At 44.8% G+C, this 24150-nt stretch overlaps 1 protein-coding gene across 1 annotated transcript in view; it reads left to right on the forward strand.

Annotated features, from left to right (window-relative positions):
* Positions 1–24150, forward strand: part of GGT7 (gamma-glutamyltransferase 7) — a 377510-nt gene that overhangs the window by 201048 nt on the left and 152312 nt on the right. The window contains exon 6 of the mRNA XM_086932278.1: positions 13831–13904. Coding sequence (XP_086788404.1) covers positions 13831–13904 — 74 coding nt within the window. The remainder of the gene's footprint in view (positions 1–13830; positions 13905–24150) is intronic.

The following is a 24150-nucleotide window of genomic DNA, read 5'->3' on the forward strand; positions in this document are numbered from 1 at the left end:
TCCTGCTGTCAGAAACCACACTTTACACATAAACTGTCTCGTGGGTAGCCCAACACACACTAGCGTGTGCCTTTAGCACCATGTTGAGCTTTGGAAACTTGAAATTTTGAAGTTAGACATATAAAAAATAAGACATATATCAACTTTTGCTTACTGTTCCAATACAGAGTACATTTCCAGGAATGCATGGTGGCCAGCAGTGCCATAGTGATCTGGTGTGATAAAAAACGTAAAGAGATGATACGTGCTATGTTTGTGCAATTGTCCTCCCGGATCATATCCAAAAAAACACTACCATGACATTTTCAGGTTTATTGTGTCTAAAGTTGCTACAGGGCTCCTAGCGTCACAGTGGATGCCATAGAAACAGTTCAACAGCCTGTCACTGGCTTTGCGTACCAGATGCAGGGCTAGACCCCAAATAATGAAATCAATCTAGTGGAATTAACTGTCAATATGCAATGGAAGATGAAACTGTATAGTGCATAGTACTGGTGAATGTGTTGAGAAACTTACACGTAAAGACCAAACATGTAAGAAGATAGTTAAAGGTTCAGGATTGAGTAAGAGGGGGCAAACCTTGTTCAGGTGAAGTGTAAAAAGGTGCATAACAAGTTTTTTCAATAACAAAAGTAGGTGATTAGTACATCTAATGTCCTCAAGAGGACGAATTCCAGAGGGTTGGAACTGCAGCAGAAAAAGACAGATTAGCAGTCCAGTAATGTGAGAACATTTTGGTTTCTATTCAAAACATTGCTTTGCTCCTCAATCCTCCTAGTTTGCCAGATATTTTTAAAGATTTGTGTCTGTAATATAGGTGTCTTCTGGCCCAATATTCCCATGCTATTTGGGAAATGTCCCAGATGGTCATTCCGAACCTCGCCAACTACGTTTTTCCCTTTTTTGCTGTGATCATGTGTGATAAGTAGAGCGAAACATGGCCTGGTTACATGGGTGATCCATGGGTGCTTTTGTTGCCATACTCTGCCACACATGTTTGAGTTCTACCTGCTTTCGGGTGATGTCCAGGCCAACCTTCTAGACATGCCAGTTGATGTAGCATGGGGGGGCATTGTCGGACTGCACGAGGCCCAAAGCGGTCCAAGGACTCACCTGCTGCCCACAAAGACGCTGTCCTGTTGGAGTTGCTCCTGGGCGCCACACGCTGTAGTCTCCACGCCGCTTCCAGCACCATCTTGCGGCCAGAGACTACAGCTCCCAGAGAGCTTAGCTGGAACTTCCGGTTTTCGCCCCGAACGCGCCCGGAGGCGCTATAAAAGTTCAGGCGCTCCCTCGGTGGAGCGGGGGGCATTGTCGGACTGCACGAGGCCCAAAGCAGTCCAAGGACTCACCTACTGCCCACAAAGACGCTGTCCTGTTGGAGTTGCTCCTGGGCGCCACACGCTGTAGTCTCCACGCCGCTTCCAGCACCATCTTGCGGCCAGAGACTACAGCTCCCAGAGAGCTTAGCGGGAACTTCCGGTTTTCGCCCCAATCGCGCCCGGAGGCGCTATAAAAGTTCAGGCGCTCCTTCCGCATAGCGGGATGCGCGCAGGACTCAGGCCTGATGAGACTGTACTGGGCCAGGGACTCTACATCTTTTTTTCCGGATTTTAACTGTCTATTACTTAAGTGAGACTTTATTTCTTTATATCTGTGTATTTCTCGTGAGTGAGTAGTGTTTCTTAGACGATTTTATATATTGTTTCATAGCTATATAAGATGTCTAAACCCAAAAATTATAAACCTGCCACAGGCCCCGGCACTATTGACAATTATATGGTGAAGAAAGTAAGCCAGATTAATAATGAACGGCGCGCATCTTTAGGGAAGGGGACTTCGGTACCGGGTTTGCCTGAGTTGTCTCCGCAAGGGGTGAACACAGAGGCTGAGGCAAATATGAGTGGTGTAGTTAGAGAAGATCTGTTGATGCCCACTACGGTGAGTGTTGAGGTACACTTGGATCAACACGCCCTGTCAAGTGAGGAATTAGGAGAAGTTCCGCCTGTCTCTTGGCCGGTGCGAACCTGCAGGAAAGTACAGCAAAAACGGGGGGGAAAGCATAGTAAAAAAGGAAGCGATTTGGTTCGGACAGATAATAATGGCCCAGTCATAAACCCCTTTGTGTTTACTGGAAATAATGAAAGTGGTCTTAATATAAATGTTGAGCAGTTTGCATCTCTTATTCAATTCAATTCAAATAAACTTTATTTCGATTGATTTTACAATCATAAAAGTGCATGATAGAAAAACATTTAGATCAAATTTTTAAAAAGTTATTGTATGTATATTGTTTACTAATACATAAAATTTGTAAAAGAGTTGTTATATATACAATGTTTAACTAGTACATGAATAAAACAGTGAATTCAGTTTTTTAAAAAGAGTATCGCCTATGCATGTGACACGGGTTGACAATTAAATGTAAATTGTGCGTATAAAGGTTTACAATGCAGGAACAGCCAATTGGGATCGGGTTTTCAGACATGCCTTTAAAAAACAAGCTATACACTTAGCGACAAATTGCGTGTCTAAAAACTGTAGTGCCAAGAGAGCAGGTCTGCATCTTCTCAGTCCCGTTTGGCGGAGAAGTGGGACCAACCAGCGTTTACGCGGGGACTCGTAGAAACTACAAAATAAAATTACATGCAAGGTAGACTGAGGAGTTTTGCCGTCACAAGGGCATCTAGTTAATTCACGTGACCAGTCTGAAGCCTCGGGAAAAAGACGATAAAAGAAATCAAAGCGAAATCTAGTTAAAACATATCTATCAAAGTTTGACAAATAAAATGACAGGTATGGTTGAATGCCAGAGGAGGATTGAATCGTCATTAGTTGGCTGTTTGAATGTTTACCAATTTCTGAACACATGCGAAGATCTCTTAGGTGGGTGACACATACATTTTTCAGAGTCTTTCTAGGCATGTCCATAAGTAAGGAAGGATTAGTAACATAAGCTAAACAATTCAGATCGTTCAGAAAATTAAACACATAAAGTAGCCAAGGGATCTTTTTCCAGTGGGTTAGGGATAGACAATCGGTTATTAATGACCGAGTGAGATGGCATTGCTCTTTGGTCCATATACGGTGCCAGAGGAGGATCGGTTGGTATCTAATGGTGTCAGTTAGATAATCCAGACCGAGCTCGATGTGGCTTCCGTAATTTGGAGCACTTCGAGGGAGGGCTAATACATATTTCAGGAAGTCATTTTCGATTACTTGGAGCTCTCCGGCAGGAGCGTAGCCCCATACGCCCGCTCCGTAAGTTGCCACACTCAGACATTTAGCTTGATAAATTTTGAGCAACTCATCGGGCGCGGGCGCGGGCTTGCCCAAATTCCTGGAAAAAGAAGTCAGCGCCACGGTTGTGCGCTGGAACTGCATTTTTTTACTGGTGACAGCAGGTTTCCATGTGATATGGTCATCAATAAGGATCCCCAAGTAAGGGTATTCCCTGGCGTTTTCTAATCTGACATTATCTATAAAAAGAGGTTTGCGTTTCTGGGCTTTCTTACCTATATACATCACAAAAGTCTTGGGTTTGTTTACTTTTAAACCAAGCGAATGCATGAATTGACAGTACTTGTCCAGTTGGAGTTGGAGCTGATTTAAGGTTCTCGCCAGTATGACGGAATCGTCCGCATATAATAGTGCTGGAATAGGCCGGGTGTTTATACAGGGGAGATCCTTGTTGTCTTCCAGCATCGTTTGCTCCAGGCCGTTTGTATAGATATTAAATAAAAACGGAGCAAGGACGCACCCCTGTCTGACGCCTTTTGCTATGATGAATGAATCCGATAACTCTCCATTAATGCCATACCTCACACATGCTTTGGCATCCGTGTAGAGTTCACGGAGGAATTTAAGGAGTGGAGGGTCTACTCCCAGGTTGCTCAGAATCTCCCACATCTTGGAATGTATTACGCAATCAAATGCGGAACTAAGGTCCACATAGACCAGATAGAGGTTTCCGCCTTTGGCCCTAGCATATTTACCCGTTAACAGTGTCAAATTAAGGGCCTGTTCTACAGTACCCAGTCCCTCTTGAAACCCAAACTGGAGGTCGGTTATGATCTTCTTCTCTTTGGCCCAATCCTGGAGACGCTCCAGGATTAGTCTCCCGGCGACCTTACCCAGTGAGTCCAAGAGGGAGATGGGTCTGTAGCAGGCTGGGTTATCGCGTTCACCCTTTTTAAAAATGGGTAAAAGCACAGATGTAGACCAGGAGTCAATTAGGCCGGCCTGGGAAGCTGCGGTCATAACTTGTGTGACAATTGGGGACCATAAATCTAAGTTACTCACAAAGATATCGAGGGGAACTCCGTCAGGGCCTGGAGCTTTCCCAGTCTTTGAGGAAGTCAATGCAGCTGTGACCTAAGCGAGATCGAAGTGGAGGTCGATAGGATAAATATTATCCGTGGTAAGGACTTCCTCTTCGGTTTGGGAAATTAAGGTTGCAGAGGAGGGATCCCAAAAATTTGTGAATAATGAGCCACCCATTTTTCAGCAGATACTGCCACATCTAGGTGACGGACAGCTGTAGCATCCTCTAAGAAGGGGGACTTAACTGTTCGCCAGAATAGCGAGCTATCCTTACTTCTTGTACTCTCGTGCACTTGGGCCCAAAGGTTCTTTTTTATTTCCCGTTTTCGGGTTTTTTGGGCCAGTTTGTACTTCCTTCTTAGTGTGGCTATTAAAGCCACATCCCTATCTTGACTATGAAGTGCCCTTTTTAGCGCGCAGAGAGCTTTGCGGCAGTGGGTGTCGAACCACCCCCGGGAGTCCTTGTCATGGGCCTTATGTTGGCGAGTGAGCTCCTGCTGGATAGCTTTTAGGATGTTAACAAAACTAGAGAGGATCGTATGAGGAGATGAGGTCTCCGCTAGACAGATGTTTATTAGGGGAAGAGTTTTTTGAATAATCTTTTTAGTAACCTCATTAGGATTTATCTTTGACCATTTTACTGTGTAGCCGTTAATTTTGTCCATAGCCAGAGATTGCTGGGTTAAGAGGCTAGTCTTAGTGTGGGCTGATGAGGCTGAGTTAAGGATAATGGTTATACTGTTAGAGTAGTGATCGCTTGAAGGATCAGTACCAGTTTTGAAGTGGTTTAAGCGATTCTTTAGTGTTTGCGAACACAGGATGTAATCGATGGTGGTGGAAAGGCCTCTGCCATGAAAGGTCGGCTTAAACTCGACAGGGGGATACACTATTTAATTGGCAAACTCAAGTTCTAAAGAAAAAAGACATTCATTCAAAGTGATACCAATATTGGAGTGAGTGAAATGTGTAATAGGGGAATCATTTTCATCTTGGAGCCCGCAGATACCTTTTTTATAATTGCTACACAAATAGACATTAAAATCACCCCCCCACACAACATAACATTGTAGCTGCGAGAATTTTGCTTTCTGTTCGTGAAGATATAGGGTGATATCTGACAATGACTTTACACACTCAGCGGGGGAGGAATTGTTATACATATTGATGAAATAGTAGATGGAGGTATTATCAAAGGCTAGCTTTAGGATTTGAACAGTTGGAGACGCTAGAGATACCTCAATAGTCGTGGGTGACATTTTATTAGAGAAATAGATTACTAAGCCACCCTTAGGTCTTCCGTGAATGGACGGGCTGGCGGGATGTGAAAAGTTTTATAACCCTGGATGTGAAAGGGGTCGATAGCCCAGGTTTCCTGGAGGCAAGCTATTTTGTGCTTGTTGATCACGTCGGTCCATGACTGGAGGTGGATCTTGGATCTGATGCCCGCTACATTCCAGTAAATAACTGGGAGATCCCAAGTTAGGGGTAGGGTGGAATTTAAATTCTGTGTATTAGCAGAGGGTGATGGGCATCTCTTATTAAAAATTTAGAGGTAAAATTAGAAGCGAAACTAGAGGAGATGATTAAACCGCTGACTGTGCAGATAGACACCCTGGCTACGGAGGTGGCTAGGCTTGGCGGCCTGGTGTCTACACACTTGGCTGCAGCCACCAGTGTAAGGGTTAAAGCTGGGGGAGGAGGGCAGGAGGTGACGAGTGCTAAAGTTCATCAGAACACTCGTAATACTGCTGCAGTAGCCACTACTGCGAATGAGGTACTAAGTACACCAGTCATTCCAGTAATACCTGCTCTGTTGACACAATCCAACTCAGCCCCGAGGAGCGGACTATATTCAAGGTCCCCAAGAAGTAATCGCTATTTGAACTTACCACCTGACTGTGCACCGTGTGTGGCGGTCTTGACTAATGTTCCACCTTGTGGTACCCATCCTGCCTCACCGCAAGGTGAATCTCACGCTTCACTGAAAAACAAAACAGTCGCTTGGCTCAATAAAAACTGTGGCTTCCCTATTTCATATTCAGAGCAGATAATGGTAGTAAGGAGGATGAATTGGGTAGGCCCGTCCAAAAAACTGGGAAGTGGGGATTGCATTGTTGTACATTTTAAACACCCCCAACATGTGGCAACTGTCCTCTTAAGAGCATCTTCACTAATATATAATGAGAACAGTTTATGTGTGCGCCCACTGGGGTACTTTTACGCCCATTTGTGAACCCCCCCCCCCCCCCCCCCCCAACAAAGGATAATTAGGCGGGTGTTTGAACCTCAGACGCCGGTCATGGATATACAATTTTTATATAACATTGTTGATCCATGTGGGCCTGGAAACGTGGCCGAATCTCAGAATAGGATTACCAGTGCTGGGCGTTACCATCACGTTTTAATATCAATACACAGAATAGGTATGATGCTCTATCTGGCCTTGAGACGTGTGATTGACGTGAGGTACCTGTGGGTCAGGGCACTGCAGTATTAGGTGAATTAGCATCCGCTGAGAACTCACAGGACATAGCACCTGGATGTATTGTTGTCTTGTGGAATATTGCGGGTTTGGCTGCTAAGATGGCTGATGAAAATTGGGTTAACTATATTAAGCAATTCAAGGTCCTCTGCCTACAAGAAACTTGGTCAGTAGAGTGTGATCTCTTCTTAGAAGGGTATAAGGCCTTTTATGTGCAGGCTATACCATCAATAAGAGGTAGACCGAAGGGGGGACTTGTGATTTTTGTTTCTATTTTACTCCCTTGTAAAATTCGTAAAATTGTATCACAGCATTCTGGAGTGATGGGCGTAGTTTTAAATGGAGAAAGCTGTCTGGCTGGTTTGGTGAACTTTTATAATGCCATTAATGTTAGTACAGCGTCTAATCAAATATCTGTATGGAATGCTTTTATTACCACTTCTATGAAGGATTTTAGTCATAATCTCATGATCATGGGTGATTTTAATGTGCATCTGTGTGGTGATCCTTTGAAGAAATGCTTAACAGACTTACGGTGTGAGCGCCTGGGTAGTTTACATATGGAACATACAGTGGATGGGGAAGTCTGTAATGACTTAATGAACAACCTGGACCTCTCACTTGCCATGACACTTAGGGACCCCTTATAATGCTTTGATACTCCTACTTTTAAAGGGCATGGAAGGGGCACCTTTATTGATCATATGTTAATCTCATTGACGATGCAGACTTTTCTGGATTCGTTTAACATTGTTCAAAGTGAATTTAGTGATCATAACCCTCTGATAATCCGCCTAAAGGGACCTTGGATTAACAAGAAAAAACAGAACGGTAGCTTAGGTAGGCTGTGTACAACAGATGGGAGGCGGCGACTTAAATGGTCAATGGTTACCCCAGAACTACTATATAAAAATATTGTGGATAAATGTACTGAGGATATTAAGAATTGTACACATGAGGGGGGAGATCCCAGGCAGGTCCTTACTGCATATCAAAACCTGTCGGAGAAGGTGTCAGAGCTGATGATGGTCCCCGCAAAGAATCTGGTGAAAGGGGAGCCTAGGTGGTTTAATCACGATTGTTCCAAAGCAGCTCGTAACCTTAGGTTAGCTCTGTCAGTTAACCCGAGAATTCAGGAGGATGTAAAATTGCGCCGGAAAGAATATAAGTCTGTTATCGCATCTCATAAGGAGTTTTTAAGAAAAGAGGCATGGGACGAGATACTTGACCCCTCCACCTTAAAATCTAGCTCTAGATTCTGGGCGTTAGTTAAAAGACCGTTTTTTGGTTGAAGACCCGGGTGATGGTCTAGATTGCTGCATAACGAAGGAGGAGTGGGAACTTCATTTCAAACAACTGTACCATTCAGTGGACCATGAAACAATTGATTTATCACCTTATGTTAGGGGAAGTACCATTAAGTTTGATAGAAGTGAGGTTATGGAGGCCATAGAAGGACTCACAGCTAGGAAGGCCCCAGGACCGGACGGGATCCCTCCGGATCTGTATAAATCTGATCCAAGTTTCTGGGCACCCATTCTGGTAGCTGTATTTAATGCAGCCGCTATAGCGGGCTGTCCCTTGTCCTGGGGATCATCAACGATCGTCCCTGTGTTTAAGAAAGGAGACAAGGGCAGCCCCCTGTGTTATCGTCCAATCTCATTAATAGATTCTATGGTTAAAATCATGGGGAGAATCCTGCTGCAGAAAATGTCAAGTTGGACGGCGGACAACAATATTATGTCCATCTCCCAGTATGGCTTCTGTAGAGGCCGTTCTACCATAACCCAGTGCCTTAATCTTTTCCTTGTACTGAGTAAATACACTGTTGTGCAGAAGGGAACTGTCCACCTTGCCTTCATGGATCTGTCATCAGCCTTCGATTGTGTTAACAGGGGAAGGCTGTGGCAGACCATGAGGGAGAAAGGTGTGGACATAGTGATTGTTGACTTTTTGGTGGACTTGCACAGTAATACCAGTGCAAATGTTAGGTATTCAGCGAATGGGGATACTACTGGCAATTTTAACATTAAAAAGGGAGTGTGTCAAGGTTGCATTCTGGCACCATTCCTCTTTAATTTTTATATCAATGATTTAGATGCTGCTTTACAGGAGGTACAAGCAGACTGCCCTAGAGTTGCCAGGCGGGGTATTCCAGTTCTTTTATACGCAGACGATGCAGTTTTAATTTCCAGAACGGAAAAGGGTCTCCAGGCGCTTTTGAATGCTTTTAATATTTTTATGACTAATAGAGACCTATTGGTCAACAATTCCAAATCATATATCATGCATGTTGGCCGACAATCAAAAAATAATTTTATTTTTAAACTAGATGATGTTTCGATCCCCATTACTAAAACGTTTTCATATCTTGGTGTCGTATTTGACACAAAGCTTAGCTGGGGTCCTCACCTGGCTAGAAAGAAAGGGGAATTGATAAGGGTAAATGCCTCCATCTTTAACTTTGCAACAAAATTGGGGAAGAAGCCAAATAATGCAAAGATTAAACTTTATAATGCTAAATCGATAGCTACCGCTGTATATGGCAGAGAATTATGGGGCTACGTAGCCGGAGAACAGCTACAGGTCACTGAAAACAATTTCCTAAAACGTCTTCTCTGTGTTCCGCCCAGCACACCTAATCTGGCTGTACACGAAGAACTGGGGACACAGTACTTATGTGATATATTTGCCCTAAGGCCGCTGATATGCTGGGTAAAACTGTGGTTAAACCAAGATATACCGCTTACCCACCTGATTGTGAAAGACCTTGTGTCTCAGGATAACTCAATGTGCATGCCCTGGCTAAAATACCTGAAATCCTGCTTTTCAAGGCTTGGCTGTTTGAATTTGTTCGAAAACCCTTGCGGGATTGTAATGGGGATGTGATAGCAATCAAGCGGGCTTTTTATATGGACCGGATGGCCCAAAGAGAAGGGGAGGGGCTTAAGAAACCCAATATTAGGAAATATGTTATGCTAAAAACTTGTGACACTATGGAGCCATATTTAACATGCACTTTTACTTCTCATGAAAAATTTCTGTTGACGAGGTTTAGGTTTAATATTTTTCATCATCTTTTAATTAGACCAAAGTCGGATATTTTTAATAAGATTGCTGCTCCCTGTGGCTGCGACGGGAAGTCTCCACAGGACATGCTGCATTTTATATTTTTATGTAGGTTTTCATGAATACCCGCGCAGACGTTACCTTGTTGCTCTTTTAAAAAAATTACATTTTAATCAAATAAGACCAGCACTTATGTATCTACAGCTTTTGCATAGTGACAGTGTTCTTCATGTAATAGAATTTTTAAAATTAACTGTAAACTGAGAAATTGCTTGGACCAGTGATTTCATATCTCAAAATGAATGATGAGCTTATCTATTGAAAGATCTTTTTTGTAAACCCAGCACTATTTGCACTTTACTGTTGATTTTGTCTACTTGCTCATTAATGAGACATGTGTAATATGTTCATTTTTATGTGATTATGAAGTATGGTAACTTTAAAAAAATGAATTTTTCCTTGTACTGTTTATATGTGTACTTTTATGGCGTGAAACAAAACCGAAAAAAGTCTCTATTGAATTGAATTGAATTGAATTGATGTAGCATGCCCCTGTAAGAATAATGTTGACTCTGCACTGGATTGCTTAGAAAAAGTCCAGACTGCAGTTCGGACCTTCAGACCGTCTTCCCCTACTTTCCTGTTTCACTAACAGTACTGAAATTTCTGCGGATAATCATTGGGTCTGCATTTTCAGTGGTGCCAGCAAACGTAGCCCATATAGCAGACCAACAAATTCCTTAACAGCTACACGGGTAATGATGGCTACGAAGTCCTTCAAGGGCAGCAACAACCGTTCTCTTCTTTGTTCTCCCTGGCCTATCCCACAAAACTTCTTTAAGTCACCCTTGAGCGAGTAATTGAAGCCTGTTGGGGGAAGGTGTTCTTTACTTTACAGCACTGGCTGTCCATCGTCCATGACAATGGGTCCTCCTGACTGTAGGGCAAGGATATGCCCTTACCCTGCAGGACTGTCTTCTCCCATCCCCTGTCCCTTCTGTCTCCTCAGTCTATACCCTCATTCTGCAGTAGGAGTTTCTCCCTCTGTTATCAAAGTGGCCATGGAATTTGTTTTAGAGAATGAGATCGAGCAGGAATGCTTTATTATCTTGTTGTAAAAAAAGTTAATGGTTTTGCCCCATTCTCAAACTTTCCTATTCTGAACATCTTCCTCTGCAAATAGGAGTTCAAAATAATTTTTCTGGTGCAAGTCCTTTTAATTCTGGAACTGAAAATCTAAATGGTGCCCCTTGCCGTACAAGTCCCTGCATTTTGTGGTAGGCTCCACCAACGATTAACTTGAAGTCCTTTTCATTTGAATTAACATCAGCCCCTCAAATTTTTACACAGATAAGATCTGTGATCAAGATACATCTTCTGGTGTTGGAACACATGCAGGCCACAATCAGTCTAATCTTCAACCTGGGGCTTTCAATCAATCTGTGCCCCCTCCCCAAGTCACATCTCTAGTTTTCCCAGTATCTCCTGTTCATTGAGTCACACTGTCCCACCCAAGACCTGCTGCCTACACTGCATTTTTGGGATATCAGGGCAATATCTGTTATTTCAGGAAGGAGAAGCTCTTCCTGTCCTGAAACCCTCCACTTTTTTAGCCTGCTTGTCTTTATTTAGCATCTTACTGTTCCTCGCAGTTGGTGAATGATGCGTACACTTGAGTGGTGTCTCCATTTAAAGTGGGCCTAGAACTGGAAAATTTAGATGGACAGCATTTGGATTTCCCCAGAAGCTTCTCAAGACCTGAGTTGGTGGCCTATGAAGGACCATTTTACATGGGGGAAGCCCATCACTGATTCAACCAGAAGTGGCCACTGTAGTGATCAGTGTCTCCTCCTTTGATTGGGACAGTCAGCTCAATGATTGAAGAACTTTGAGCTAACCACCTGGTCCGCAAAAAAGTCTTGCCTTCCATCAGCAGTTTTACAGAAAAGCAACAAAGGTCCAACTAGTATTATAAAAAAAAGAATGATACATTTTGATCTCGTCTTTTTAAATGTATTCAAATATCAAATTAAACTGACAAGATATGTACAATTGTTAAATATATAAATAAGGTCTACAAAACAGGGTTATAGTGCTCTCTGAGGTGAGTGATCACGTAGTGCAAGTTAAACTAACATAAAACATAGCTCAAAGCACTGATCGAAACTGAAACAGTGGTAGACATATTTCTTGTGCTGGTGATGTCTGGTCGGTTGTGAACCACGTGGCAGGGTCCTTGAAGGCGCAGGCTGTTGATAGTAGTCATTGTGGTGATTACAAGTGGCATCTTCATGTGGTTTAATTGGGGCAACTCTTCGGTGGACCTCACAAGAACTCCCATTGCCCACATTTCTGCACTCTACAGTCCCCTTAGCAAAGAGACCTGTGAGATGTGCTCTGCCTAAGGGTGGCTTCAGTTTCCTCTACTCTTTTCCTTCCATCCTTTTGATTCCTCGAGTTTTGAACAAACTATGTCGGCACAGTGCTCAGCTGATCTCCTTTGCGAGGGACTGACTGCGGAGAGTGTTTTATTTGAATCTACTCTTCTTGTCCCTGTCCCCCATGATGTTTCTGTCCTGGATATTTGCTGGGCTGCAACAGGGTTTTTCATACTTTTATCAGGCATCGTTGCTTTGTCTCTTAAGTCAGCAATGATGGCCATTTTGCCAGATCTGTGTTAGAGAATATCCTCACTTGACCATCTCCTTGGACCCACCACCTTGGAGGTACTGATTGATTCAAGAGGTGAGTAATCTTCCAATGGAAGTACCCATAAGAAGAACAAGTTGCTGACTTTCGCTAACAAGTTTTCAGATGAATACTTTATCTACATGCAGATTCCTCATCAGTCCTGCCAGCCTCCCCATTCAGAGGAATGGTTATGCTACTTTTAATAAGTTTCAAGTTAGTTGTGATAAATTGCAGTTTCTGTCAATGTTGTCAGCCTTGTCTCCACTTGTGGAAAAAAGGACTGGGAACTGACATCAGTGTGCTGGGCTGGCACCTTGTACATCTGCATGATGCTACATTGAGTGGGGTTCCTGAAACAAGGAGCAGGAGAGCTATTTCAACTTCCTGGAGCTAGTCTGGTGCCTGAATGAGATTTAAGAGGTGAAGAATCTGCAGGTATAGATAGTATCCACCAGAAAGGTCTTTAATGAAGTTAAGGAACCTTAGGGGCATTACGACCAGAGCTAAGTAAACCAAAACTAGAGGGCCCCTGTTAAACCAAATTACGGCCAGAGCTGCCAACTTTGTAACTGGGGAACCATGTCAATCCCAGCATGGGCTCAATATCATGCAACTCTGGGCAAATAACTTAATCTCCCTGTGCCACCCCAAAAAAAGTATTCTGACCTTGTGTAATGTAACTGGTGCTCATGTAAAGCTCTCCAATAGCGCTAGACTGAGCTTCCATCAGATAAACATGCACAAATCCTTTTATTCAGAAGCTCAGTATTGCAAAACAAATGTTATTTTAGCTGCCAGCCCATCTTGAAAATATGGCCTTATAGTGATTGATCTAAAATGTAAACCTTGCGCTCCCACTAGAGTGACAGACAAATCTTTCCACAATATCTGCTTTATTGACTTTGTGTATATGTTTGATAACTTAAGAAGTATACTTCATCAAAAAGAGTTATTGATCATGGAAGAAGCATGCCAATTAAAGAGGTAGAAATAAACTTGCAATCTTACATTCTAAAATTTAACCAGTTTTTTAAATCTAATTTATTGACCAAAGAAGGTGCCTCTGATTTTAGAAAATAAGATTGCAAATATTTGGCTCCTCACTGTGGACCTGCCGTTGCTCTCAACACCAATTACCCAAAATTAGCAAGTAATTTCAGACAATGATTGATTTCTGGATGAAAGGGTTCGTTCTAACCAGAGATATGAGGTGTATTACTGCAATGGGAGTTCAGTTACTCAATCTAAGTTGTTTTCTTCACCAGACTGCCTTGGTCAGAACTGATGTCTCTGGTTGCAGGCGTAGCACGTGATGGATTCAACGTCACACATGATTTGGGTGAGCATAAAATAATATTTGTTTCTCACTATGCAATATATGTGTTTTGATATACCCTGAACAGCTAAGTCATCCTGATCGAGGCATCTACCAGCCAGTTTTCGCGACACGTTTTGTTACTAAGGCTTCCTTTTAAACTATTCCACTTGATCTAAAGAGGTTCTTGCTGCCATCATTAGTGTACCACTCTACCACACAGTATATTTATTCAAAGCTCAGTGACCACACACAGCCCAACATACAGCATTATATTTGTCGAGGAAGTGGCTATCAATAGGCACACAGCTGTACTTTGCCTTTTAAAATTCTATTTTTATCTCTGTGGAGGCACAAGAAAAGAAATGAAAGTCCCATTGGGAGGTCGCTGAAGTGAGCAACGTTTATTTTTTATAAAGAAATGGTGGATTTTCCCTTAAATAAAGAAGCTCATTATACCGTAGGGCTGACCCTAAATTGGCTGTGTCCCTTGTATTTTTATGTAAAAGGCCAAGCTTTTATGTTGTGCCGAAGCAACCTCTGAAGTATACAAAAAAGTGATCTAAGGAATGCTTGAAATATTCTCAGCTACTGGAAATTACTCGGGCTGCATCTCAGTGCATTGTTATTTTGTACACCATACCACCTCAGTTTGGGCCCAGTGATATGCATATCAGTCTTGACCCTGCTCCAATGGGAACAGTGAAGCCTGCAACTGCTAGGCCAGGTCCTCACTGGAGTGGAACTGGGATGCGGTACAAGTAATTAAGAGCGGCTAAGATTAATTCAAACAATCCATCCATCACTTTTTTAAATACCTCATTAAACAACCCAGTGGCTATATAAAATAATTGTAGACCAGGAGTTTGCTTATGTTGCTAAGTTGGATCAAGAAATGAAAATCTGAAAACCTTAAGGTAAAACCTTTCAATAAGCAGTCTTTGGATGTATCCTGCGGAATCCTCTCTGTATCTGATTTACTAGTCTCTAAGGTATGTGTTCCCACTCCCTCTTCCTTTCTTTCTCAGATATTGTGAGCTAGTGTTTAATGTTCAGCAGTAGCTGATCTGCCCCGCTTCTCTCTAGCACTTAGTTATCCAGGTGTCTTGCCCCTCAGCTCAGCCTGTCCCATTCTCTAAGTTGGTTCCAAACATTGTGCAAGGGAAAACATCTGTTGGGGTTCTGCTATATCCTTCCTCTTCTGTACTGTCGGAAGTTGTGGATATGTAGCAGACCCTAAGGAGACTCTTTAAGGATGCGGCAAAGTAGCCCTTACAGAGTTCTTTTGCCCTGGATGAGAACCTGCCACTTTTAAAACCAAAATGGTTTACTTTTCACTTGATTTCAGCTTATCTGATGGAGACAGCTAGACGCTTATTCCTTACCTTTGAATTCCCAGGCGTCACACTGAATCCTGAAGATTTTGTCACAAACAGTACCCCTATGTGCCGATAGGTGGTGGCGATTGGCTCTGCGTGGTGCTGTCTGCGCCCGAAGTGACGTCTGAGTCACCTATATTGGCTCCACCTCAGCGCACTGACGGCAGGTCTTTTCTTTCCGCACCAGTTAGTTCTGATCCAGAGAAAGAGCTACCCCTCTGTCGGTTTTTGAAAGACTTTTTTCAACGTTTTGTCGAGTCTTTTTTGCTTCCTCCTGCTGTGTAGAGTGATGTCTGTGAGGAAGACAGGTTTTAAACTGTAACATGTCTGTCATCGCGCCATGTTGTTTACAGACCCACACTTCATGTGTCTGGAGTTTCGAGCGCAAACACAGCTCCAAGTCATGCTCGAACTACCGGGCCATGCGACGGAAGGGTTTGAGGGAGCGGTCCCTGAAGCTGCTGGTGGCTCGTCAGGTGACACCGTGTCGTGCAACTCCTCGGAGATCGTGGTTCCGAAAGAGAGGGAGGTTGCTGGACTGCTGTAGGAGCCCCAAGTAATCTTCTTTCCATTCCTGGTCCTCGGGCCATTAGGGGAAGAAGCTCAAGAAAAAAGCTCCAAAAAGAACAAGAAGACAAAGCTTCCTTGACTTCCCCTCATCTGTCATCTGACATGATAAAGGAGCATCCACTTACGAGATATTGTTCTTCAGAATTGTTGCCTGGGCCGATTCTGAGCCTCCCATATTTTCCAGGAACCAGAACGACCCGCTCAAGTCAAAGAATTGTACAAGGCCATGCGCTAAGTTTTAGAGCGGCACGACCCCCTCCGGTGCGCCTTCTGGCCCCACAGGGTCAGCTGGGGCCTCATCGGGTTATATAGCGACGGACCCCATGGATCTGGAACAGCACCAGTTGTGCCACCCCAACCTTCTTCGGCCCTGACGCCGATGCTTCTGGAGCCCACCGCCGGCTGCCAGCTCCATTCTGATACCCAATGACACGGAGTTAGAGCCACATCACCTGATGCCGATCTCTGGCGCCAATATGAACCCCACGTCTTAGGTCCTAAGTTGAAGCCTAAGCCATTTTCTGAAGGGCTAGGCATGGGATTAGAGTGGGAGGGGTCACTTGACCCTTTAGAATACCATTTAGAAGGTGATATGGACTGGTGTGAAGAACCCGGGGATGCCAGTGGTCTGGATACAGCCCCATAACTGGTATCATTTCTCCCCCTACCGTGGCTATGAAGGAGGGACTATCCTATTCATGTTGGTGAAGAGTGTAGCTGAGGTACTGGATCTCGAGTTACCTTCGGTGGTAGTCAGGACTAACATCTTGACAGAAGTGCTACAGCTGCAAGCTTCTTCTTCCAAACCCATGCTCCCTTTTAATTAAGCACTTACAGATGTCCTACTGGGAACATGGTCCAAGCCCAGCACAGGGTCTCCTGTGAACAGGACAATTGCCAGCTGCCCCCGTACCTGGGAACCCGCACTTCCTCACCGAACACGCCACACCTGAGAGCTTGGTGGTCCAAGCCTCTACGTCCCATGGCACATTCCCTACCGCACACCCAGATAGGGAATCCAAGAGGCTAGACTGCTTGAGTGAGATGTTTTCTTCCACCTGCCTTGCATTGCGGACGGTGAAATCTGCATGTTTATTGGGCTGCTAATCCTACACTCTGTGGAAAAGGGTTGCGTAAGTGCTGCCACAGGTCCCTGAGGAGGCCCACATCATGCTCTCCCAAGCGGTCAAGGACTGGAGAGATGCAGCAAAGTTCACTGTTAGGTGTGGGTTGGATACTACTGACTCGCTGGACAGAGCGGTTTCGATGATGGTGAGGCTGAAACGCCACACCTAGGTGAGAACATCTGGCTTTTCAGGGGATGTCCAGGCTTCCCTCATGGACATGCCCTTTGACTGCAATTGTCTCTTCAGAGCCAAAGCAGACACATCACTAGAACGCTTTAAAGACTTGCAGAATACGGCCAAGTTCTTGGGCCTCTCATTTGCAGGATGCCTATTTTCATATTTCAGTCCTGCCTGCCCATCGGTGTTACCTGCGGTTTACGGTAGGCCACAAGCACTTTCAGTTCATTGTGCTCCCTGTGAGAAGTTGGCCTGATATGTGATGTCCACTATTCTAGTGGGCACCCTGTATCATTCCAAACAACCCTTATGGTGATGGCTGTAAAGTCAACCTTATAGACCAGCTATCCTTGTGGTAGCATGGACAAAGCAGTCTTAGGCTAATACTTCAGAGAGCATGTGAAGCCAATTGTTTTTACCAATAATAACCCCTTGAATACCAAATGAAAGGAGACCACACAAGGTATATATCAAATATATATGTATTTATTACTAACACAACCCCTCTCCATTCTTTATGAGGTCAGAGTTCGAGATACAGCACAAGTGACTCAATAAGCATACTATAAGTTGCACAAATACAATTCTGCCCTCGGGGCCTCACGAACCATATACTAAGTAAGTGGTATAAGAACCACTTCAGAACAGGTAAATAGGCCTAGGGCCTAGGGAATCGCTGGGACTACACTGAACAACCACAGGTTAGGAAGTAGGAGTCTCACAGGATGCGTGTGCAGTGTCTAAACACACACGCGGGTTCTCATAGACTTTCAAAGGGAACTTAAAGTTAACAAAGGAGTTGATTTCGGACACTTCTTGGTGGACTACCGGAAAACCCAGTTAAAGTAGGACACTTGGATAGTTATTACCCACGGGAGCACCGGAGTACTCGAGTTACCTCACCCAGGGAAGCCGGGTGCATAGGTGTTCTTTCGTGACGGGTTTCATTGTCGAATCCTATGGAGAACTGCACAAATATGCTGCAAGCGACCAGGGGGAAGATGTCCGGTTGGATCCAAGGGTGGATCGAAGCAGAGGGGACAGAGTCTGGATCACTAACCTGTGACCAGGAAGGAACCAGGAAGGAACCAGGCGATGTCGAGCTGCAAACAGATGAAGAAGTGAAGATTGTCTCTGCAGCCACGGGGACCAAGAGGCATCGACGACGACCAGGAGCTGGATATGGACTGTCCACGAAGGATCTCGCTGTTGGCGGTGTCGGCTTCCGGATTGGAGTCAACAAGCCTTGGCAAAGGCAACCCACACAGGAAGGGAAGATCGGCTTCTGTTCAGACCAGCAAGGTCTGGGGAGCTTCCCCTTTACAGGAATGCAGGACCAAGCCCGGAGCAACCAGGCAAGCGGTGTTTCGTAAAGATGTCTTCAGGAGGGCTACTAGCCAGCGGGATAGCAACCGCGAAGACGCGTCGAGGAGAAATCCAAGAGCAGGCCCCACGCAGCACTCGTGGAGTGTGGAGGGCTGAGCTTCGGTGCACTTACGGCTCGGGGTTTGGACTTCTCAGGGTCCAATGCACAACTTTGAGGACGCCTCAGAAGCTGCACAGTTAGCAAAAAGCAGGTACTGCAGGTAGTCCGGCCCCACGTCTCTCATGTCCGCCACAGGTCTCAGCTTTGCTGTGGATGTGGGTCGGGGTCAGAGAAGTCTGGAAGTCCAGAGGCTGCGTCGCTAAGTAATCGGGCTACGGCGGGAGAGTTGGCAAAGCAAACCGGCAAGTCACTGATGGTGCCTGTTTGCACTGGGTGGTCATTCCTTGACCACAAGGGAGATTCTTCAGTCTTCTAGTTGCAGTAGAATGTCGAAGGTCCAGAGTTTTGTTTCAGAGTTTCAGTTTAGGATAATTTAAAGTCTCTAGACTCAGCTCCTAGCTTTATACCTTTCTAAGGGGCTGGATTACCTGCTAGGTCCCTCCTATGGGTGGAACCTGGGAAGGGGGTGGTTACACCCTTTTCCCTTTGTCCAGTTTCGTGCCAGAGCTGGGGCTGGAGTGCCCCAGCAACTGGTTTGAACCGGGCTATGCATGGAGCACCTTGTGTGCCCCAGGCAGTGTCTCATTTCATTCAACCCACCCTGCCCCAATACAGTATAGCCTGTCTGGGGAGGTGCTAGCAAGGCAGGAAACCTATTGTCCAAGCCTCCCTCGCTGGAAGGGCTCCCAGCTGCAGGAGGCAGACTTGTGTCTGTGGCAGCAGCATCCATTTTGTGATGCTAATGCTCTGTTTAACTTTAACCGGGTAAAGCTACAACTACATGTCTTCTCCCTATAGAAGGGTGGAATGCTACCCCCGCCGACAGGGGGGGGGGGGGTAGTATTCCAAAGCGTATGACACCTCACACAACATGTTTTGATAAAGCCAACCCAAAGTTAGCATTAACGGCGAGGATTATAATGCACTTAAGAGTATATGGTATGGCTATATCATAGAACAGCTATAAGGACATGGTTCCGAAAGCTGCAGACAGGCTCAGCACATACTAGAGCACCATCTCACATAAAACCAAGCACTCTGCCTTCAGGATTGTCAAGGCCTGCCATAGGAGTGACTTAAAGGTATATATGTGTCTGTATGTAATGGTAATGGTATAGGGATACTATACCTAAGCAAGGGGGGATTACACGACCTTGCCCCAGCTGAGTGATCATCCAGTTGTGTCAATTTGGATGGCCAGCCAGGGGTGGCATAATACATGCTGCAGCCCCTGGTAGGCCTTGGATGCACCTATGCCCTGGGTACCTATGGTACACTATACAGGGGAAAGCAATGCAAAAGGGGGTGATGGAGGGAGCGGTTGAGCAAATCAAACACTCACCCCCAGTCAAATGATCTGGGTTTAATCCATCACCATTCTTTAGCTCACTCAGCCACCCCAGTTCAGACATGGCCATATGCAAATCAGTCTGACCCTGTGCCTCATGGGAACAGTCCAGCCCGAACTGCCAAGCCATGTCTTTCCTGGACCAGAAACAAGCATCCTGGTGGCGGAGTGAGCTAAAGAACGGTGATGGATTAAACCCAGATCAGTTGACTGGGGGTGAGTGTTTGTATTGTCAACGCTCCGTCCATCACCCACTTTGGTTTTTCTTTACACTATACAAGGGCTCATAAGGTGACCCAATATCCAATTGGAGATGTACCTAAATTACATGGAGTCCATTTTACAGTGAGAGCAGATAGCCTGGGGCCCTGACTAGCAGGATCCCAGGCCAACTAAGTCGAAAACCAGCTAAACACTAGGCAAAAAGTTGGGGCAACCATATAGTCAGATATCCACCTTACTACACTTCCATTTGGCCTTAGCAACCCCCAGTGGGTGTTCAACAAGGTGATGGTGATCGCAGATAATCTGAGCAGATCAGAGGGGCCAGTCTTCCCCTATCTCGACTACTGGCAGCTGAAGGCGGGCTCATCACAGGATGTCGTACCTCACCTCCAGACTACGGCAAACCTGCATTCGCTGGGGTTAACTATCAACGTGCCAAAGTCACATCTGACTCCTTATCAGACCTCCCTTATTTCCGAGCTGTTCTGGACACAGTGCAGTTTTGAACTTATTCTACCAAGCAGCGAGTCCAGTATATTCAGGGTATAATACCGATGTTTCAGCCTCTATCCAGGGTTTTGATGAGAATGACTGAGGCTGCTGGGCCTTATGGCTTCCTGTATCCTACTGGTAACACATGCCAGAAGGCATATGCAGGCTCTGCAGTGGGACCTGAAGTTCCAGTAGGCGCAGAACCAGGGGAATCTCTCCTACATTGTCCAGTTCATGTGAGGGAACTGCAAAAGACCTGCAGTGGTGGCTGATATACTGCAATTAGGTCAGACGTAGACTCCTGTCCCTTTCCCAACCAGATCTCACAGTAGTGACAGATGCATCACTTCTGGGTTGGGGTGGCCATCTGGGAGAGGTAGAGATCAGAGAACTCTGGTCTCCGATGGAATCTGGGCTCCACATAGACATACTGGAGCTCTGAGCAATCCGAGTGCCATTGAAAGCTTTTCTACCCTCCATCAAGGGAAGGCTGATACAAGTGTTCACAAACAGCACAACCGCCATGTGATTCTGCAACATACAGGGTGGGGTGGAGTTGTGTACTCTTTGGAAATGGCTGCAACAGCAGGGTATATCCCTGGTAGTTCAACATCTGGCAGGTTCCCTGAACTCCAGAGCGGACAAACTCAACTGTCAATGCCTAGTGGATCACGAATGGCGTCTCCATCTGGAGGTGGCACAAGGTCTCTTTCTGCAGTGGGGAGAGCCTTGGTTAGATCTGCGCCTCTGCTGAGAACACACAATGTCAGCAGTTTTGTGTGCTGGATTTTCCAAAGCAGCTCTCGCTCCGAGACGCTTTTCATCTCGAGTGGACTATAGGCCTACTTTACGCCTTTACGCCCATACCACTTATGACCAGAGGTCTCAAGAAAATCAGGAACGACCGGGCACAAGTCATCCTTGTTGCTCTTGACTAGGCACGAGGAGTCTGGTATCCTGAGCGTCTCAGCATGACCATTGATGCTCCTTCAGAAGGATCCACTGTTGGCAGCAGGGGATGGTTCTCCACCGGAACCTGTCAACTCTATGCCTTCTTGCGTGAAGATTGAGCTGTGACCTTTGACAGCTTTTGACCTACCTCCAGAAGTCTGCAATGTTATCTTGGCAGCAGGGCATCCCTCCACCAAGATGGAGTACGCCTGCCGATGGACAACATTTGTATTATATTGTACAGAAAGGTCTCTTGACCCTCATTCTGCTTCCTTTTCAGATATTTAACTTTTTATTTTGACACTTTGCCCAGCAGGACTCTGCTCTGGGCAATCTGAAAGGGTATCTTTCTGCCTTCTTGCAGCTGCCGGACCAGCCCTCTTTATTTAAATCTTCCATCATAAATAGATTTTTGAAATGTCTTGTACATTTGTTCCCACCTTCCCTTCTCGTCATTAAGAGCCCGCTACAAGAAAGCCACTAAAACACGCTCAGACGAGATACTGAAAGAATGCTGGGACAATCTAGCTAGGGCTCCCTCCCTAAAGGACACAAATGGTTTCTGGAAGGAAGTTAAAAGCATGAAGTCCATGGATACAAATATCACCCCCATAAGCTGTAATATATCTAGAGAGCTATGGGAGGAGCACTTTGCTGGAATTTACACCGCTTCCTCAATAACTACCAGCAATAATTTTTGTACCCAAGTCCTAAAGGTCATCATAACAATATCTGAAGTTGAAGAGGCCTTACATCAAAGCTTTGGCAATAAAGCACCAGGTCCAGATGGGTTATCTATTGATCTTATTAAACAGGAACCAGACTTTTGGGCTCCCCTTTTATGCAATGTTTTTAACAACTTGACTAATGCAACCATCCCGAGCACCTGGTCGACTAGTATTATCGTGCCCATTTTTAAAAAAGGGGACCGATCCAACTCCAGCTGCTACCGCCCTATTTCTTTGATTGACAACACCCTGAGGATCCTGGGTAGGGTCGTTTTTAACAGAATCAGGCTTTGGGCGTAAGATAACAACATTTTGAACTGTTGTCAGCTGGGCTTTAGAAGTATTGTTGGAACTGTTGAACAGTGCTTAAATTTGAATCTTATTTTGGGGAAATACACGGTTGCACAAAAAGTTCCACTTTATTGAGGTTTTATGGATTTATCCTCCGCATTCGATTTTGTTAACAGATCACGTTTATGGGAAATTCTTTTAAATTATGGGTTGGATGAGGCACTGGTTTGTTTTCTGGCTTATTTGCAAAGGGACCTGAAGGCAAGGGTGAGGATAAGTAACAACGGGGGGGTTTCTGGGGACATCACCATTGGCCGAGGGGTCAGACAAGGTTGTGTTCTGGCCCCTCTGCTTTTTATACTTTACAATAATGAATTACATAACTCCCTGTCAAAAAGTCTAGTAATGTTCCCAAAATTAACGGTAAATTACTGCCCGTGCTTTAATATGCAGATGATGCGGTCCTTATGGGTCGCGCGCCCAATGCACATCGCACTTTAGTCAAGGGATTTGTGTCCTTTATGGCTGATCTCGATTTGTGTACAAATTTTAAAAAATCCTATATAATGAGCTGCGGGCCGAAAAAATATTGTATTAAATCAATTTCAGCGGGCAATAAATTGTTGACATGCATCAGCACTTTTCCCATATCTGGGCTTAGTCTTTTCAGAATCTGGCTCATGGAAAGCCCACATGGCCCATGCAAGAAGTAAATTTACTAAAGCAATAAATTCCATTATCAGTCTTCGGCAACCAAGACAATCTGAGGTTGTGGTACCGTTGATTCAGATATATAAATCGCAATGTGTACCAACTGCCACCTATGGGGCCGAAGTCTGGGGGCATGCAAATTGTAGTGGGATTCAAATCGAAGAGAACAGATTCTGTAGGAAAATCCTTGGTGCGCTAATATCATCTCCTAATTATATATGCCACAAGGAATTGAACTTACAATATGTGGAGGATTTTATTAGGTCGCGCCCAGCTATTTTCTGGGCGAAAATATGGCAGAATCCAGCGGCAACCTTAACTAGAGAAATAATCACAGATTGCCTCATGTGCAACAAAAGCGGCTGCATACCCTGGTTAGCCGCAGTAAAAAGCAGTTTAGCTAGTGTGGACATGGAGCATATTTTTCAATGTCCTTTAGAGGTGGGATGAATAAACATAAGATCAGTCAGGGGGCACTTTACGACCTGTATCGCAAAGAAAGACAAGATACTGAGCATCTCAAACCATCTGTTGCTAGATACATGCCCCTTTTGGAGATTCCTAGTACTCAACATCATATGCCACAACAATACCTTAGAAAGGATATGGGGAGATGGAAAAGGAGCCTACTCTATCGCCTCAGGGACGGAAGCATCAAATACTCACTTTGCTTCCCAATAGGTTTAATTAAAAATTTAGAGCAATTGACCTGTCCCTGTGGCACTGGTAGCAAACAAACTCTATTACACTTTACTTTTTTGTAATTTTTATGTAAGATATACCAA

This window comes from Lissotriton vulgaris, chromosome 7 (genome assembly GCF_964263255.1).
Source record: "Lissotriton vulgaris chromosome 7, aLisVul1.2, whole genome shotgun sequence".
Classification (NCBI taxonomy): Eukaryota; Metazoa; Chordata; class Amphibia; order Caudata; family Salamandridae; genus Lissotriton; species Lissotriton vulgaris.